Below are 20804 nucleotides of genomic sequence, written 5' to 3' on the forward strand. Positions count from 1 at the left end.
AAGCCACGTTTTTTTTTTTCTTTCTACAAAACAGTGTCGTGATGACGACCATGTTGTACCCATACTGAGTGAAGTTCAAATGATTATACGTTATACTTGTTTTTATTTGATATTTTGATTTACATAGTATTACAACAGCAGTGGATAGTCAGGACACGGGAGTTTTTAGCAGCTCACCACCACCGCGCCTCTTTGTCCATCATCAGTAGGACTAAACCATTTAAGCACCAGTTACATGTCTGTACTGTAGTGGCAGAAAAATGTTTTGTCATCAGCTGTTTCTCAGTCATGATGTGGAATCACATCATCTCCGCACACCAAAGCCCCTCAATTCCTCTGATCCTTAGGGGACCTGCTTTTCTGTAGCTAGAGGATCGTTTCACTCACTCACATGGTAACTGTTTTGCTGTCTAATTTTTATCAATGTATTGTTTTCTTTTTCTCTTCTCCCCCTCTGTGTTTTTTGTTAATGAATTAAGACCTCGAACAGCCTGGAAAACGATTAGTTGATCAATAATTCAAATAATGAGAATGTATGATTTGAGTCTCCAGTTCTATCAATAAATATATTTGCACCAAACACATAACTGGGCTCCTTGTGATTCAGAAGAAAATGAAGATTTATAACATTCATCTTTGATTTTGTTTGAATGATATGTACAATCAAACCTCAAATTGTTTTATAAGAAAAAGGGGAATGTCTGAAAGAAGTTCAAACTGTAGAGGTGTGTGTGTGACTTGTTTTGGGTGTGGTTGTGTCACCAGGAGTGCGTAGGATGCCATCGCAGGGTGTGAATGTGTTAAGTTCAATTTACGTATATTCATTTTCATGTAAGAATGAATAATTACTTAATAAGTCCTTGTAGAGTGCTTGGTGTGTCAAGTGCGGCTTAATTAAATACAATTGCATTTAATTAAGCCGCACTTGACACACCAAGCACTCTACAAGGACTTTGCATCTCTACCTTATCATTTACTTCATGTTACCACAATCCACACGTACACACGTGTCTTTGTAAATCCAGAAACAGAAATGTTCTCTGCCTGGATGAACTGAAGATATTTGTGACGTGATGAAATGGAGTTAAATGCTTATCTGCAGGGAGAAACCCGAGATGAGATACAACAGTGCTTGTTTTAATGTTTTAATATTTCTATTCTCATAATGTCTCAATGTTGCTGGTTCATGTCACTGATAGGAAAAAAATATATATATATAATTGTTGATATGACTCAGATTTCCCCTGTTCAGTGCAAGGGAGACATGAAAAGGTCCAAGGTGCAATGCAGGTAACAAAGCTTTGTCAGATTTACTTTGTAAACCAGACAACCATGCTATGTTTGTCTGCTGTGTGTAGTTAAGTAAAAAGACAGACACACCCTCACTGTGTTTTCTTGGTGCCATACAAATAAATTCTTGCCATGTTTATGTTGCCCTGCGAACTACGAGTAACTTGAGGATGTTTCTGATCCATTTAATTCATTTAGTTTTGACCTCCAGGGACAACTCGACCTGACGCACCTTAAAGCAACACTGATATCCACATTTACCACCTGCTTTGTATTGGTTTTTATCTCTTTTAAAGTTCTTAAGCTTTCTTTGGGGATAGCAATGATAGTTGGTTGTTTCACCATTATGATCCAATCTGAAACAGCAACTATTGGAGGCATGGTCATTAAATTCTGAGCTCACAATCATGGTCCCCTGAGGATGAATGGTAATAACTTTGGTGATTCTCTGTTCGTTTATCACTATAATTGGGTCAAAATTTGAATGTCACCTACCAATGATACTCATCAATTTCAATTGTGACTTGTGTTAACATCTGAGTAGCAAGTGTTAACACACTAAACTAAGATGGTTGACATGAGCTGTGTCTCAATTCAGGGGCTGCTTCCTTTGAAGGCTGCATTTGGAGTACGGTTACGTCACAGCGGTGTTCGGGTTATTGGCGGGTGACAACTAACGTCAAGGTGCGTTACCTCAAAATACTGTGCTGTCGTATTTGAAAGCCTCATTGAAATGCGGCCGACAAATGCTTCCTTCCATCCCAGAGGAACAAAGGCAGCAACAGGTGGATCCTTCACGACCCAAACTATCCCAGTAGGTAACAGCAACGACAAGTAACAAGACGTCCAATGCTTCGGTATCAGGCTTCAGTATCAACCGAACAACTAAGGATTTATACGATCTGGTGACTGCAATCGCCCAAAGCCGTGGAGTCCAGACCGTCTTATTTCGGTTCATCCTTCGCAGTCTACTGGGCCCACGAAGGAGGCCATCTTTGTGAGGCAGGTAGACTGTTGCATCTTTTGAAGGACGCAGTTCTGGTAAACATAGCTATGATAAACACATTGTAAACATAGCTATGGTAAACATAAGCATTGTCTTTGTGTACAACATTAGTTTAGACCAAAGCACCACTAAATCTTGTTTTTATTTATAATATAATTAAAACTGGTTATATACCATTTAACCATTACAACATCTACTTGACCACAACGACGTGTTGAGTTTAATCGAGGTTGAAATTTGAGGTATTATTTGTGCTGCGTTGTCGTGAGATGAAAATACGTCCTTGATGCCTCTCTAAGCAAAAAATAAAGAGTATCTGTTTTTCCAGACAGGTGGACGCACCCAGAGAGAGAGACTGTGTGACTGGACACATAAAAAATGTGTGTTCCCCACTCTGCTGCAGAGAAAGCTGCCCAACTGCATTCCTCATCATGATTTCCTTTTGTTGATACGCTGCACAGAGACGCCCTGATCCTGAATGACTGGCATGTCTGCTGAAGGTACGCACCGGACTTTGCTAATTCATGGAGCCCTCTTTGTTTCTATCTCCCGTCTCTTCATCTGCATAGTGAATATTATGACATGTGCCTCTATATGGCAGCATTATGTAACAGTCATCTCTTCTCCATTGTTGACTGTATACACTGTGTGTGTGTTTGTAGCATCAAGTCTAACTGAGGCCTGGCTGAGGGTTAACACAGGTAACAGAGAAAGTGAAAAGCTCAATATTCATACAATCAGCCTTAGATTTTAGAGTCATGAATAATAAAGAGAAGAAGGGAAGAGGATGGTTTTGAATCCAGTCACTGTTTAATATTTCATCAAATACGGCACATTTTAAAATGATACTTAAATGAGATTTTGAACAAGATGTTGGGAAACTTAACAAGAATAAAGCAATTTTTGAAAAATAATTACATGGTATATTTTGCAAGGAGTTTTGCCTCTGCCAGCTGTGGCCGGAGGCTTCACATTTTCAGTTTGTCTTCCCTTTTTTAGAATGCAATTGGAGGGAATCTCTTCCAATTTACCCCAATCGTTCAGGGTGAACTCATTACATTTTAGAGGTCATAGGTTAAGGTCAATATGACCTCATGAATTTAACATCTCAGGAGCGCCAGGAGGAAATTTGGTGGCGATGTTCATTTGGACTCAGAGATGAACCAGTTGGAATTTTGTGGTCAAAGGTCAATGTCCCTTTGATCTCACAAAAGTGGGGTCATGATTGGCAGGGTAAAACTTTAAATTTACACGTGTCATTATGTATTGTAGGGTGTCTAGAAAGGCATTGGGAAATCAAATGAATTATTATCTATTATTTATGCAGCTGGTTAGGTTAGGTTTGGTTAAGGTTAGTTTTAGGGTTAGGTTAGTTGTAGGGTTAGGTTTAGGTTTAGGTTTAGGATAGGTTTAGGTTCAGTTCAGGTCTAGGTGTAGGTTAAGGCTAGGTTAGGGTTAGGCAATTGGTAACTATGGTTAAGGTTAGAGTTAGTCTCCAGGAAATCAAAGTAAGTCAATGTAAAGTTCTCTGTAGTAAGGAAGGCAAGAATGTGTGTGTGTGTGTGTGTGTGTGTGTGTGTGTGTGTGTGTGTGTGTGTGTGTGTGTGTGTGTGTGTGTGTGTTATTACTACTACTTCATCCTTGTACTGCTGCAGGAAACAAAATTCCGCTACATGTTCACTGCACACATTATCCAGATGTGAAGTCACTCCTTGTTTCACTCTGTAGGAATGAAGGATGCATCTATGGACGGGCCTCTGCTGCTCTGAGATCTTAGTGTTTCAGGGCCCCGATGAAAAGGAAGGGCAGGGCAAAAGGTGGGAGAAAGGAATAGTGCGGCAAACAAGTCGGTCCGGTCTTCCCCCCTTGCAAGGTGGATGTCTGGGCGGTGACACACCTGTTCACCTGTCTGGGAGGAGCAGCCAGCGCTTAACACTGTGCTGACGTGACTGTGTGTACCACTGAGTGTGTTTGAAAGGAACCAGAGGGAGAGGAGAGACAGAGTGGCAGCTGCAGAGTGAGGAAGACACAGAAGGAGTAAGAGATAGAAAGAGAGATTTCTGTGGGATCTCGGCTTGACCCCCCCACGACCGCCAGGATGTTGAAGAAAAAGGAGAGTAAGGACAGTACCCTGAAGCTCTCGGGCAAGATCAACAAGTGAGTGTTTTTTCCCCAGCCTGACAACTGTGTCATGTTTCCTGTGCATGCCTTTGTCCTCTTTCTCTCTGCGTGCTGTGGTCGCCCTCCTCTTATATTATGGCAGGGCTGAGAAATAAAGTCTGAAGTGCAAGTGTGCAGATTGGAAATTCTCCACTGATTTTAGGTTAGGGTTAAATCTCAGGGAAGGGGAAAGCTTTTTGAGTTGTTTGCCAGCCCGCGAACAGAGTCCGAGGTCAGGTTTACTTTGAAAACATGAGGTGGGACAGTATGCTTCAGGACAACAGGGGGAACTAGTGAAACTGTGTTTATGAGTTAAAGTGACTTTAGAAGTCAACCAGAACAGGTTTGTTGCTGATCAGATTTTAATGAGGCAAAAAATAGCATCCTCTCAGAACCGTGTGTTTGTGTGTGTTGATTTAAATATCAGAAGATTAACGTAGCCAGGCATTTGGTCTTCATCCAGACACTCTGCCTACAACCGACTTTGAGATCAAAAAGGAAAAAAGCGTAACGTGATGTGCAACGTTTTTAAAATGAAATGCAGTTTAAAGCACCGTCAACTACCTGAATGTGTAAAGAAATCTCCAGAGCCAGATTACTCTGATCGTACTGAAGGTACAGCAGTGCGCTGACGACACTCTTGTGTTCATGTGATTTCTTGGACATACTGATGTGGCTTTCAACTGAGCTGAAACTGAATAATAGTTTCTTCTTCTCTGTCCTTTGTGGACACTGGTGTGGCTTCACAGGCAGCCAGTTTCACCTGCCCTGGTCGTGTTGTCTGCCGAGGTGTGATGAGGGCTGGGCCGTCCGTACTGCTCAGCTGGTTTCTTTCTCTCACGTGGGCGTTGGTCTAGAACTGTACTTTTTATGGTGTGACACAAGACATGGTGCTGCAGCTCACGTGGCTGTTCAGAAATTTCCATCACTTGTCACATCAAAAGTGTAGAACCGGGCAGCGATTGGTGATGAATGTCATTGATCTCAATGAATTGCTTTTTTAAATAATCAATTCTTTCTTTTCAGTAAAAGTTTTCCCAGAGTCCTAAGAGATGATTTTAAGTTTCTTGACTTGTTATATATATAATATAATACAGAGAAAAGCAGCACATTCCTGAAACTGGATCCTGGAGTGAATGGAGTAAATGTTTAACATTTGGCTTCAAGAATAGCTATTAATTAGTAATCGAAATCATTATCAACTAAGTTTTCATCATTTGACTAATCAATATATCTACTTTATTCTTTCAACTTTAATTTGAGGTTGTGACATGAAACAAATTCATACTTTGTTCTGCTGGTTTGACGTTAAAGACGCACCCAGTGTCGCTTTCCGGGTGAATGACACCAGGGAGTCAACATAGTGGTGTGTGTGTGGTGCGTGTGTGTGAGTGAGGATCTCATCTGGTTCTGCCCATGTAGAATCATGTTGCGGGTCGCACAGTAATTTAATAATGACACTGACTCCATGACTGAGAGAGGAAGATTAAAGTACGCTCCAGATTCAAGGTCAAGTTCCTTCCTCTTGTTCGTCACAGTGGCTGAGGTGGTGAGAACTGGAGACACACCTGCAGTCACACGGTCACGAGCCTGGAAACTATTTTGATCATATGAATAATCACATTTCTCATGTTTCCATGTAAACATCATATTGAGAGTATGATCAAAACCAGGAAAAGACTGAAAAACACCAGGATACGAACGCACATGTAATCACACTCACTGACATGAGATGAGAGTTTTTCCAAACCTCATCTAACCCCACAATTAAACACAACTGTCATAACACCAACTGGTGATACTGTATCAGGGAGTGTTTCGCGGTGCTCGTTCTCCCATCTTCCAACTAACTAACAACAACAACAAAAAAAGATGACAAGCCCTTCTTAAATATGTGGGTTAGCCAGTTGTCCTGCTTTCTCGTTGGATCAGCCACAGCTGTTTGGCTCTCCTGCCATGGTCAGACATAAATTCAACAAAAACACTTATACAACACAGTATATCGGTAGAGATATTTTGATCAGAGCGCCTTTGAAAGTTTGCGTTCAGCTCACTGAACACAAAAGACGACAGAGATGTTGCACTGTTGACACAAAGGATCACAGTTATCAGATTAACACTAGCAGCAGCAGTCGATCTCTAAGAGTTAAACACACACGCACACAGAGTGAACCCCCCCAACACTAGACAGTAGTGCTTTAATCAGGGGAAACACACACTATTGAAAAAAAAGCCCCTGTCTGATGCACACACACACACACACACACACACAATCCCGGTGAGGGTGTGACCTGTCATTCAACTTTTTCGAGCTCGCAGGAAAGAAAGACGACGCTCGTTTGACAGGATGAGACTGAGAGAAGTCTTTCATTCATGTCTTCAGCAAACAGAAAGATAATAGTTAGTCAACCACTAGTCACAATTGCAGCCTCGAGCAAAAGAGCACGTGAAAAGAGTAAGAAATAAGAAACCCTTTTTTTCTGTTTGATTATTTAGTTTGTTTTATTGATAACATTGGGATGTACACTTCTAACTTATCAACAAATCACACTTTGTCAGGGGTAGAAAGAAACAGTCCTGGGATCCTGGTCATCGATGGTGGTTGAGCAGTTCACCAGCTTTCCCACACACACACACACGGATATTCTATATCTGACATTATTCAGATAAAAAATTACTAAAAACTAAACTATATGAACATATTATGATATTATTTGAACTATTGAGCACACACAGTAAAAAAAAGTCACCAAAGGTCAGGAGGTAAAAGCATGAAGATCACATCATCATATTGTTTTTTAGTCACGCTCTGCAGACCCTTATGACGGACCCTTTCTGCCAGTGACAGTGAGTGATGACTCTTCACCTCCAACATGTCACTCACTCACTAATAAACACAGTATCAGAGCAAATATATAACTGTTTCTCTTCATAAGTGGCCATCGAGTTTCTTTGGCTGAGATAGGAAACTAGAATTTTGTGTGGGTGCGTGTGTGTGTACCTGTCTCTCCTGCTGAGTGAGCAGGAATAGGGAGGCCATTGTCAGAGTGCTTGCAGAACCAGATCAGCTCACGCCTCAGTGAGTCAGTGCAGGAGGAGGTGACACACGTTTCCACATTCCTCCACCGTCACTCCATCATTAAAGAGCTATGTGAAATGTGCTGTCAGCTCCTTGTAACTCTACATTATACGACATATGCTTGTTTTCTCCCCAGCGAGACACGTTTGTACTCTGAGGTGACTTCGGTCAGTCAGCGAGCGAGGTGCTGGATGGTTTGCCAACATTCTTTGGTTCGGTGTCACACATCAGACATTTCTTCTTCTCTTTCAGAGGTTTAAATGTATGAATGAAGTCTGTTGAGGTTGAACAATCAGCCCTGTTGTTAAATCTCTCAGAGAAAAGAGAGGAATTCAACATGTCATATACTCAGTGATTTATGATGCACCGGCTAAAACACTTGTTGTGGGGATTCTCCTCCTCTCCTCTCACCAACTGGTGTGAAACAGATTTTAGGGGTAAATGCTGCATTTCATCAGGGTGCTTATCAAGATATACATACTGAGTAATTCGCAACTTGCATGTGATTTAATGTGTGAAAATTATGTAGAAACCTATATTTCAAAAATATATATGTACAACAGAGACACCAGTAATCTATTCCTTAGTCCTTAAAACACAAACCATATAAATTCAGTAATAAATTCAACCTGTGAGTTTCCTCTTAAAAAGGACGCTGTTATGCAGATGTTGAAGAAAATCATAATGATAATGAATAATAATAATAATGCATATCTTTTGTATAGCACTTTTAAAAATGCTCAAAGACACTTTATAGGATTGCAAAAAAAACAGAGAGGGGTTACACGTCATAATCAAACCTTATTCACTGTAAGTGAGAAGAATAAGAAAAATAAAACCCTGTGAATTATACCACAAACATGACCTTAGTCAATAGTCTGCAAAGTTCCCTCATTCACCTCCCTTCTTTAAACACACACCTTCTCATGAGTTTGGAAATAAATTACAACAATTACAATTGATCCCTAATTCATCATTTATCCAAACTCACTAACCCAGAGACAGAGGAAGTGACAGTCGCAGTGGAATCAGTGGAACTCTTAGTATTTATGGAACGCTCTGGGTGTGGCCCGACAGGGAAACAGCATATCCTCATACTGACCCTGCACCACGCCAGCGGCCCTCGAGACAATGCAGGTTTAGTCAAGTAGTTCATCTTGGTAAACAGACAAAAATCAGATGATAAACGAGTTAAATAAATTCTTTCTTTGCGGAAATGATCTTAAATGTGATGATCAAACTCGTCTGACAACATGTCTGGGCTCTGGGCAAAGAAGAACACATACGTTCTTCTTTGCTTCTGTTTATGAAAATATCTATTTTGTGGTTTAGAGCAGTGTATTTAACATTTCCCTCCACTCCATTTGTTTGGTTTGGTCTTCTTTCCACAAAAAACACCAAAAAGCTGAGGATATTCTTCCTGTCTTTGTGTTTTTTAAGATTAGTTTTTTCTGTAAATCAAAGTTTGTGCGTTGTCCTGAAGTTCATTTAAGTTTAGGAGGCAGAATTTAAATCATCATCAGGTATTTAAATCATTAGTATATTTGATTGAACGAACATGTCAAACAAAAATGCAGATAGGAAATTCCAGCCACCTCCACATGATATTGGACTGTAAGTGGAACATGAGAGAGGAACAGAGAATCAGTTCTATGATGCTCCGTCTGATCAGTGCTTTCAGTGGTTTAATCGGAGACCCCTCCCCTTCTCCTCACCCTTGCAGGACCCAGGCTGGTAACCTGGCCTTGTTGGTCGCCCAGATGCAAAAGAATGCCGACCAGGTGGAGAAAGACATCCTCCGGTCAGAGGAGATGCTGGCGGTGGTGAGGATGACACAGACACCAGCTAATGATACCATCATTTTTACTGGCTGCCCTTTTTAAAAAATTCCTGTGTCCTTCGTCTTCCTCCACCAGGACGCAGAAAATGAGAAGAAAGAGCTGCCCTTTCAGCATCAGACTGAGATCTCAGACAAACTGGGCGAGGCCGAGGGTCTGCTGAAGGACCTGTTCCTGGACGTCGACAAGGCCAAGAAGCTCAAACACCCGCAGACCAGAGAGATAGAGAGCGAGTGAGTATTCTCCACAGCACAGAGCTGCACCACGCAGGACGTGTGGAGCCTATAGAGACTGAGGATCAAATAAAAGAATACTTTATTAGTCCCACTATGATTGAACACTGTGGGTAACCATGAATATTAACCAGTGATCTTTGTTTCTCTGGCGACTCCAGTGTCATCCACCTCCATGACCGCTGGCTGAAGGACTGCGCCTTCTACCGAGACATCTATGAACAGATTGATGATGTGTCGCTGATGCCCAGAATTGACTGGGGGCCTGTTTTCAGCCAGAAAGAAGTATGTCTAACTCTCCTGTTATTAACACAGAAGGCCTCCTCCTGTCAGACCGGCCCCTTTCATACCATCAGCAAAGTTCATGTGTTGATTGTCTGTGCTCACAGAAACAGCTGAAAGTGGAGGACTACGGCCCCACAATGGCCGACCTGGAGAAGCAGATTGCCTCTCACAACATCCTGCACAAAGAGATCGAGGCGTACAGCTCGCAGCTCAACGTCAGCTCCGCTGGCAACAAGGTGAGCTGAGGCGTTTCCATGAAACCTTCAATAAAGCCTTCTTTACTCACTTTGAAAAACTGTTTGCAGCAGCCTGTAACACATGCTCTTCTCTCGTATTGTAGGAGAACTATTTGATTTTGAAGAAACAATACAACAACATGCTGGTGAGTTCAACATTTTATAAAATGTTATAATATATTTATTAATGAATGAATGACATTTAATCTTAACACTCAGGGTCCAGATGATTAAAATTCAACACAACATAGATTAAAATACTTACAAAAAAAGAAGAATAAAAGAGAAAACGTTATATAAACATATAAATCATTATTTAAATGATTCAGTCCCATGAATAAGACATTTTTTCCTTTTATATGAACATCTATCAGACGATATTTGAGAAATGTTGCTTTTTCTTTACAATCACAAAAAGATGAATATTTACTCTGACCATGTTTAACAACTATATATTTTACTTTTAAATGAAAATATATTATCTTTATCCAAATAATACAAAATATTACACTTTTAAGCTATTCTCTATCTTCTCCCTATGTGTCATTTGATTTGTTAGACCTTATATAACATTAGTGAATTACAAGAAGCTAAATGCTCCCTCATTCAAAGTTTCATTTTGACTTTAAAAATCTTCAGGTTTCACCCAATGTATTTTTTTTTCTTTCCCAGGACAACTCCAAGTGGCGTCACCACTACCTGAACAGCCTGTACGAATACATGCAGGGCTGCAACAAGGAGCTGGGTTTCCTGGCAGAAGAGCAGGATAAGATCAAGAAGCAGGACTGGAGCGACCGCATGGTGGACCCACCTGATGTCCGCCGGCAGTACGAGGTCAGTCTAAATAATGAAATGGTTTTGCCTGTCTTAATGATCCAATACATAATATATGTAATAAAGCTGTTCTATACTGGGATGAGGAAATGCGCTGTAAAAAATAACGGCACTTTGATTTGATCTCAATCAGAACTTCAAGAACAACAATCTGCTGTCCCACGAGGGCGAGGTGAACAAAGTCCAGGATGAAGGCGACAGACTGGTGGAACTGAAGCACCCTGCCAGTGCCACCATACAGGTACATGTCATTCACATTGTTTACACACACACTGCCTGCACAGCCACCAGGGGCAATATAGGGTTCAGAGTCTTGCCTGAGGACACTTTGGCAGCCAGGGATCCAACTACTGACCTTCTGACTAGTGTACATCCCGCTAGACTTCCTGAGCCACTGCCGCTCAAATGTGCAAACACTACAGAACCACATCTTCTAGACTATATAAACTGAAACACTCACATTTAAGAGACCACTTGAGAGGTGGTTTAGCATGTGGACACAAACTCCTGCAGAAATGATCAGTAGACCCCAGTCTTTATTAAAAAAAAACTGCAGAATTGCCCTGTACACCGTGTTTTTAACTTGCCTGACCGCAATTTAGTATTGAGGGTAACTTAATAAAAATAGTTAAAGCAAAAACTTTGGTAAGTTTACAAAGCCATTATATTTTCTTTTATATATTCTTTCTTCACTTTATTTAAAAATAACAGTAAGCCAAGCAATTTCAAGTTTTGTTTTTTACAGTGCATTTAACCAAGACTTTTCATTAACCTTTTATATTTTAGGGTCGTTTTTTGAATGTTACTTAAATCCAGGTTGATTTTAACTGTAAACATCATCATTTCCAGGCTCAGAGAGATAATGTGCGAAACGAGTGGCAGAAATTCCTCAATCTCTGTATTTGTCAAGAGACACATCTGGACAACGTGGAGGATTTCAAAAAGGTAAATATAAAACTCAGTAAATAACCAATTTGAACCAATTCCAAGTATGTGTCGAGACCACAAGCAGATTTTGTCTTTTTGGTTTTGACACAAAAGCTTTAGAAAAATATTTTTGTGCTATTTTCCAGTACCAACTGGACACGGAGCAACTGTCAGAGACACTGACCAAACTCAACAACAACCTGGACCCAAAGACCATCAGCAAGAAGGGCAACTCGGAGACGCTGCTGCAGCTCGAGGTACAGGAGAACCACTAAAGTCCTGACAACCGAATTGGTTTATAAATTGAACAAATGGAGGGAGGAGAAAAAAAAGAAAGGCTGGGGGGGGGGGAGTACAAGTAATGGAATACAGATTGAAGTTTTGAAAAATACAATGGAGGATTTGAAGGTACTATAACATTATTGTTTTTATTATTTTTGTTTCTATATTTGTTCGTAAGGCTTTTTTTCACATATTGTGTCATTATTTGTAATTTCTTTCTGCTGCGCCCAAATTTAAAGGTTAAAATTAACTTCACAACTTACATGAGGTATTTTATTTTGAAAAGCAGGGGAAAAAGCAGGGGAAACTGAAATATATTCCTTATGTAGTATATTGATTTTGGAAACTGAATGTCTGACCTCTTGTGGAGAAAAATTTGATTAAGGAAGACATATGAGATGATGATTTTGACGACCATGAGATGCGTGTGCCTGAGGTATGTTTTTCTGTCTGTGTCTGTTTCTGAACAGGGCGAGGAGAAGGCTGTGCAGAACTCTGAGCAGCTGCTGGCCGACCTGAGGAGACGCAGCACCACCATCGCTCCTCTGAAGCTACGACGCATCACCTCCAGCAGACCCATCACAGTGGAGTCTCTGTGTGACTGGGAGACAGACAAGGTGGAGCTTTGTAGCTTTGTCAGACACAAAGAAAAAACATGCTGCAGTTTCTCGTCTAAACTGTCTGACATGTGCTTTATTTGTTTTTATTATCATTATCCAGGATTCTCTGGCCAGAGGAGAGAAGCTCACCCTGAAATCAAACTCAGACCATAACTGGAACGTCATGTCTACTGATGGGGCGACTAAAACTTTCCCAGGAGTCTGCTTCCAGATCCCACCTCCTGACCCAGATGCCATCAACAAAGTGGACCTGTAAATAACGCACCACTGTATTTTTTGCCAAATAATGACACAACAAATAATGTTATTATTATTAATAAGTTCCCGTTTCTACCGCTGTCTCTCTCTGTCATCAGTTTGGGTGGTGAACTGGGAGACATCAAGAAGAGAAGAGCTGCTCTGGCGGCGTCGCTGAAGAATCACAAATCAGATGTCTCCAGGTCCCTACAATCAGGTCACTTTCTATACATTACACCTTCAAATATTTTAGTCGTATTGAATCCTTGATTTTTGTTTTTCAAACCATAAAAATCATTCACCATCAGTTGCACAGGTTTCGTTTTATAGCCAAAATAAGACCAGTCAATGATTCAACTTCCCCATTCCTTCATTCAGCCCCAGTGTCTTCAGCTCTAATGGACCCCAAAGCGGCAGCTCTGGCCCAACAGCTGGACAGGCTGGACAATGACCTGATCAGCGCTGAGGAGAGCATGCTGAGCCGCCTGCGAGCCCCGCTGAGCCGCAGCGACCCAGCTGGAGATCTGGCCAAAAGGCTGAGGGAGCAGGAGGTGAGAGGAATAAACTCAGCCCTGACACTTTAACCAGACCTATTGAATTATTAGAGTTGAGATTGTTCTTGCCAGCATGTTTTCTGCAGACGTTATCTCTGGCAGTTCCTAAATGTGTGTAGGGTTACAAAATTAATTTATGTTTGAACAGCATCCACCAAACGGCCTGATTTTCAAGTTTATCATAATTCACTGGTTGTAGTGGTTATGCTGAACGAGTAGTAGGAATTTTAAACTGCTTCATCTGACCAGACAAAGTTATGACACTTTGCAATTTGAAATTCAAGACACAACACAAACATTCAAAACACACACTAACCTGACAAACAGTACTGCTACTATAGATAATATGACTGTGTATCATTTATATATTATTAATAGGGTTATGTTGAGCCAATGTCAATGTTTGTTTTTACTTGTATGCAATCATACAATGCTGAATATCTGGTCCCTCCCTCAGGATATTTGCATGAGCACATCGCTGTTTGTGAAATTACTGATTGGAGTTGATGACATTGTGGAAAAACTTCTGAGTAAAACATTTAGATTTCTCCAGATGATTTGATAAAGCCCACTATTAATAATATCTGGTATCTGGAAAGTGAACCCTTGTGCCATCTTAAAAAACGCCCGGTCCAGGCTGTTTTTCTTCGGGAAGTTCTGGCCCTTTGACGTAACCAGGTCACTCCTGCGTGTGTGTCATCAAAGTGTTTTAATTTCTGCTGCTGTCTGTTGGGGGTGGAGTTTGAACTCAGAGCACAGAAACAAGTTCAATGAACTGATAAAGAAGGCAGGATCCATTATTGATTTGACCCCTGACTCGCTAGAGGTGATCACAGAGGGAAAAACAGGGAGGAAGATCAGAAGTGTTGATCCAAAGTACTATATTGTTAGTGAACTGAGGAACTCTTTTAGTGACAGACTTGATTTATCTTGCCCATTGCCTTCCGTATGTGCAGGATGCATTCAGTTTCCCCCTTTAGGGATTGATAAAGTATCATGTATCGCATCGTATCATATCGTATTACATCATATCTAAAGACTCTACCTTTGTTCCTCACAGCAAGCTGCCATGGCCCTGAAGTCTCTGGAGCAGCAGAAGCTGGCGGCACAGGCCGACCTGCAGCCTCTGCTGTCCAAAGACCCCGCCGGCACCTCCTCTGGACTGCCGCTCAAACTGACTGCTGCCAACAACAAGCATGACAGCATCGCTGCACTCGCTGACCTCTACGGCAAGAAGTAAACAGATATTTTGTTTGGGAAGTTGCATACATGCATTTGAATGGTGGAGGGTTTTGTCTCCATTGAAAATACCTCAAATATTGTGATAAGTTACATTTAGAAAGCATTATAGGCGTAGGTCTGCCAAACACTGCTCTTAGACAAAAAAATGTCTGTGCACTTACTTCAACATTTATCCCTCTTTTTCAGAGCAAATGCATCTCTCAACCTGGAAAGACAGATCAATAAGGTGGATGGTCTTGTCTCTGGGTTTGAGAAGAACCTGAGTGAAGACGGACCAGTCCCTGATGTGCCAAATGCAATTCCAGCCCATGCTGACAACATCCAGGTTAGGAAGTCTTCAATCTAACATTTCTTTCAAATTGCCCCATAAGCAGCGATTCTCTTACTCATAGATTCAGTTTAGAGTTGATATATTTAAAATTGGACGTCTCCATCTCCTGTGTTGTATTCAGTACCAGCGTAAGTCTGTGGCAGCAGCTCAGGACGACGTGAAGAAGCTGAGTCAGGATCTGGAGACCACGGAGCAGCTGTGCAGCTCTATGCAGCAGGGCTACCAGGAGTACTGCCCTGACATCCAGCGCCAGAGAAGGGAAGTCAAGCAGCTGCAGACCCGCTACGCAAACGTTGCCAACCAGCTGAAAGAGAGGTGGGAATCCGACTGCAAACAACTGAGTCCAGTCACTTCAGTTTATGTTGAAAGTCAGAGTACAGTGGGTTTTGCTTCCACGTGTATCACTGAAAGGACTGTACCTGCACTCAAACATATTTGAGATGATTTTAATGTTTGTTTAAAAGTCAAGTAATGCTGCAAATTAAATAATTATATTAGATCCCAATTTGGCAGAAACTGGCATTTGTGATTATTATTCAAATTACATACAAACAGCACATAAAGTTAGCAGATATGATTTGGGTTTTGTAAAGTGATGTGGTTAAATTAGATAGATGATTCATCAGATATAAATAGGCCCAGAATAAACCCGAGCTAAACCACTAGTCATTAGCATTTTAAAATCATCATGATGATAATCGTCTTGATCAATCCTTTCAGAGAAAACATCTTACAAGAAACTGGGACCAAGAATCAGGAGTTCCAGAGCACATGCAAATCCCTCAACTCCTTCCTGAACAACCAGCCGACAAACCAGATAAGCTACAATGACGATCTGTCCCAGATCGCTGCTAAGCAGAGCTCCCAAGAGGTGAGAGCGTCTCCTGACTATACAGAATGAAGTGCATGGTACTTCATCTAATTTGCTCACAGTAATAAACTAATGATAAATTGTCACTGCAGAGGGTAATGGATGACCTGAAGAGGAAGGGAGATGACATGGACAGGGTGGCTGACCTGTCTCTGGACCTGCAGAATCTTCTCAATGTAAGAATGAAATGGATCCTAATTAAATGCTGTAAATGTATTATATAAAAGAGAGGAGGGTTTTAAGTTCTGGAAAAAGAAAACAAAGAATCCTTAATGTCACCATCAGAGACAAACAATTGTATTTCTTCTCTACGTAATGGATGTTGTTTTAAAAAACAGTTATTTTTAAAATAGTCAACAAATGGTGCGCTTGGAAAATTGAATAAATGAGGCATGAAGATGGTCCTAATTCTTCACATTTCTTTACAGGAGTACGATGCCAATGTTGATAAATACAACAGTACACTTGAGGATGCTGGTGCCAGTATTCCAAAGAAACCCAAAATGCTCACACTGGCTGATTCTGTTCAGAAAGAGGTAAGATTTGAACTTTAAAGATTTGTGTCATATTTTAAACACTTGACGTTTGATTGGTAAAAGTGGCTGATGGTTTGCTTAAACTCTGTTTTGTTACAGGAAAAGGGTCTGATGAACCGTTATGCTAAAGCAACAGCTGAAAACACCCAGTACCAAAAACAGATGGGCTTGGCTAAGAATCTACTTTTACAAGTAAGAGAATGGGGCATGAATGAATTCCCTGAATTGTGCTAATGTTTTTGTACCTTTCATGGGTTCCACTACTAGTTAAAACCAAACTACATCACCAAACATCGTTCATTTACGTTCTTCTGTTGCAGAATGAGGATAAAATTCAAGTGGTGGCACAGCAACAAGTGCATCTTGAAAGCCAGCAGAGGAGTGCTTTTGAGTTGGACGGTTTGTTTAAAGACCTGCAGGAAGAGAAGGACAGGACAACTCATGCTGAGACAGACCTGAGAACCTATAAAGACAGGATGTTGTCGCTGAAGAGTCGCAGAGGAGTGGAACGCATTGAGGAAAGAGAGGTGCTGCAATATTACCGCGACCCAAAACTGGAAAGTGATTTGACCGATATGCAGAGAACACTGCATGAAGAGTCCCTGAGATGTAGAACCACCCATACTGAGGTTGAGGTGCTAAACAAAAAAATCACCATCCTGGAAGATACCCTCAAGAACACCCAACCCAAACTGGTGACAAAAGAGGTGACAGAGTTTGAGAAAGATCCACAGCTAGACGTAGAGGCCAGTAAGCTGAGAGATGAAATAGGCAGGATGAGAGATGAAATTCGAGTGCGAGACGGGGAGCATATTCAGATAAAATCAGAGGTCACGATTCTCCAGCAGAAGCAACCACCAATCAAAGAGAGGGTGGTGAAGAAGGAGGTGTTGAAAGTAGAAAAAGACCCAGAGATGATGAGAGCAGTGCGGACCATTGAGTTGGAAATTTCTGATGAAAACAAAACGATGAAGCTCCTCAATGATGACATCTTCCAAACAAGGAGTCAGATTAATGCGCTTGAAAGACTAATTCCTAATATCCAGCCTAAGATCATCACTAAGGAAATAAAGAAGATTGAACAAGATCTCGACCTCATCACTGAATCTAAGAAGATACGAACAAACCTGGAGGAAGAGAGGGTTGAAAACGACTCTTTGTCCAGAGAGGTGATTGGCCTCCACAGCCGCTATAGAGAAGTTCAAGACTGGAAACCAAAAATTGAGATGAAGGAAATAGTGAATGAGCTCTACCGGATAGACCCCAATACAGAGGTGGAGATAATGCGACTAAGGAAAGACATACAAGAGTCCGACAAGCTGCGCACTGATATAGACAGGGATCTCACTCAGGTCAAATCTGAGCTGAATATTCTTCATTCTCAACCACCAAAGGTGGAGCACAAGGAAGTTATCCAAGAGGTGGTTAAGGAGGAGAGGAGCCCTGAAAATGAGAAAGAGATTCAGAGGCTAAATGATCAGGTGAACCATTTACACACCACTTACAACACCCTCCTGGACCAGGTGAGACAACTCAGGAATGACAGGGATGAATGGAAGGCTGAAAAGTCCAAGATAGAAACCAAACTTCTCAATAGAGAAGTCATCAAGTATGAACCTGATCCACTGATAGAGAAAGAGGCCGACCGCTTGAGAAGAGACGTGCGGGATGAGGCACAGGTGCGGCGCAACACTGAGGAGATGGTGTTTGACCTGCAAAACAAATACATTCTGTTGGAGAGACAGAAACCCGAGGAGAAGGTGGTTGTGCAGGAAGTTTTGCGCTTACAGAAGGACCAAAGGCAGATAGTTGAGCATGAGCGGCTAAGCAGGAGCCTGGATGATGAAGTAATGACCCGGCGTCAGGTAGATCTGGAGCTGCAGCAGCTAAGAACAAAGGTGGAAGACAAAGAGAGGCTCCTCAGAGAGAGTGATGAGCGCCAAAAGAGGATTGGAGCTGAGTCTGAACTTCGAGAGATCCGACTGCGTATTACACAATTGGAAAATGCCCCACCTCCTGTTGAGGAGAGTATAGTAGTTGAGGAAGTACTGAAGGTTGAGAGAGACCCAAAACTGGAGAGGTTGACAAATAATGTTCGGGCAAACATGGACAAAGAAACCAGTGATATCCTGCGTGTCCAGAGAGAGATCCGCAACATCACTCTCAAGCTTGAGATCCTGCAGAGGGAAAAGTCTGTTGAAAAGACAGTGTATAAAGAGATTGTCCGTGTTGAAAAAGACCAGGCTGTTGAAAGTGAAAGGGATCGCTTGAGGGAACAGGTGTCTCAGCATAAATTCGACAGACAGGACCTTGAGGATGAAATTAGACGTGCCAGTGATAAAATCAACCTTCTGATGAGCAGCAAGTCGAGTACTTCAAGAGAGGAGAATACCATGGTTTTGAGCAGAGATGCCCTAGACAGGGAGAAGGACAATCTCACGCGGGAGCTCAGGACACTTGAGACCAAGAAACATGACATGAGCCTGTCTTACAAGCAGCAGTCTCGACTAATGAGTGAGAGATCCCAGTCGAGCAGGCAGAGGAGCCTTAAGATGGACTCTGACGTACAGCGTTTTGAAAGGGAGATCCTGGATGAAAAAGACAAGATCCATCTTCGAGACAGCACGATTCGAGATCTTCTGCTAAAACTCCAGCGAGAGGACCAGACAGAGACAAGGACCAAAGAGACCAATGTCTCCACCAAAATCACGATTTTAGATCCAGAAACAGGCAAAGACATGTCTCCTTACGATGCCTACCTGCAGGGCCTGATTGATCGTAAACAGTACATTCATCTGCAGGAGCTGGAGTGTGACTGGGAAGAGATAACCTCCCTAGGACCTGATGGGGAGACCTCTGTGCTGCAGGATCGCAAAAGTGGCAAGCAGTACTCAATCAGAGATGCCCTGAAAGAAGGCAGGCTGAAAGAGTATGATCTACAACAGTACAAAAAAGGCAAGATTCCCATCTCAGAGTTTGCCTTGCTAGTCGCAGGTGACAATAAGAAGGAACTCCAGTTTAACTCAATCACTCCAAAGACCACCACAACAGTTAACTCAGCCCCCCCAACCCACTCCACTGCTAAAGAAATCAACCCAGTTGCTGGAGTAATGGATACAAACACTGACACCTGCTATACAATACGCAGCGCCACCCTGCGTAAACTGATTGACCCCACCACTGCCCAAAGGCTTCTGGAGGCTCAGGCAGCAACAGGCGGCATCATTGACATCAACAACAAAGAGAGATGCACAGTTCACAAGGCAGCCACCAGAGGCCTCATCGAGGACAGTCAACTCCAGAGGCTACTCAATGCCCAAAAGGCTTTCGCTGGTGTTGAAGACCCCGTTACCAGAGAGTGTTTGTCCGTGGGAGAGGCTGTTCAGAAAGGCTGGATGCCGAAGGACACCGGCATTCACTACATGGAGGCACAGCACTTAACAGGAGGGCTGGTCAATCCCAGCACTGGCCGCAGAGTAAGCATCTCTGATGCCATTGGGTCCAAAATGATTGACAGCACATTAATGAGGGAGCTGCAGGCCGAGACAACCTACATCAAAGATATTGTAGATCCAATCACAAAGGAGAAGATCAACTACAAACAAGCTCTGGAGCGCTGTAAGAAGGACCCAGTGTCCGGATTACCAATGCTGCCTGCCTCCTCCAAAGATTCTGGTTACGCATCAGGGTACAGCTCTACTAGATATGCAAGATTCTAGATATGTTTACAGCATACTTGGAGTTATCTGATGTGTCTTTGATGTGATGTGGTAAAAATGTACTGTTAGATATGGGGACTCCATATGAAATCAATACATTAATTACAATGTACATTTTGACTCAGGAAAAGTCTTCTACTGCAAAGCTTTCTATCTAGCCTAAATGATTGCTGCTGAGTTGCCTTTGTTTACCAAACATATCTGACTTTGGCAGATGTTTTTTGATTTAATTTAACAACAGAGAATATAATTGCAGTTTATCTTTGATATTATTGTAAAAGGGATACTGGGACATGGTGCAATCCTATTTACCAAGATTGGTTTGATCCTGTATTATTCATGGGCTATCCTTGACTCTGTTCACTTTAAAGCTCAATCTTGTTTGATACTTCATTTTGAAACAATTACCAATAAATTTAAATTATAATGGCCAAAGAGCATTGACTCCCTCATTTTCGATGCTGTGTAGTCTTTTGAGAAAAACACAGAAGCAGGTACAGTAGACAACTGTTTTACAAATTTCA

At 41.8% G+C, this 20804-nt stretch overlaps 1 protein-coding gene across 1 annotated transcript; it reads left to right on the forward strand.

Moving 5' to 3' along the window:
* Positions 1–4276: 4276 nt before the first annotated feature.
* evpla (envoplakin a) lies at positions 4277–20717 on the forward strand. Its single transcript, XM_034569372.1, has 22 exons — positions 4277–4450; positions 9259–9358; positions 9452–9606; positions 9768–9891; positions 9996–10127; positions 10232–10273; positions 10800–10961; positions 11095–11202; positions 11811–11906; positions 12035–12145; positions 12641–12787; positions 12891–13042; positions 13147–13244; positions 13406–13578; positions 14642–14817; positions 15010–15148; positions 15276–15469; positions 15875–16025; positions 16118–16201; positions 16454–16561; positions 16661–16753; positions 16882–20717. Exons 1-22 carry the CDS (start codon positions 4395–4397, stop codon positions 20278–20280), a joined length of 6000 nt encoding a protein of 1999 aa, XP_034425263.1. The 5' UTR covers positions 4277–4394; the 3' UTR covers positions 20281–20717.
* The last annotated feature ends 87 nt before the right edge of the window (positions 20718–20804 follow it).

The sequence above is a fragment of the Hippoglossus hippoglossus genome, chromosome 1, assembly GCF_009819705.1.
Source record: "Hippoglossus hippoglossus isolate fHipHip1 chromosome 1, fHipHip1.pri, whole genome shotgun sequence".
In the NCBI taxonomy this organism is placed as follows: Eukaryota; Metazoa; Chordata; class Actinopteri; order Pleuronectiformes; family Pleuronectidae; genus Hippoglossus; species Hippoglossus hippoglossus.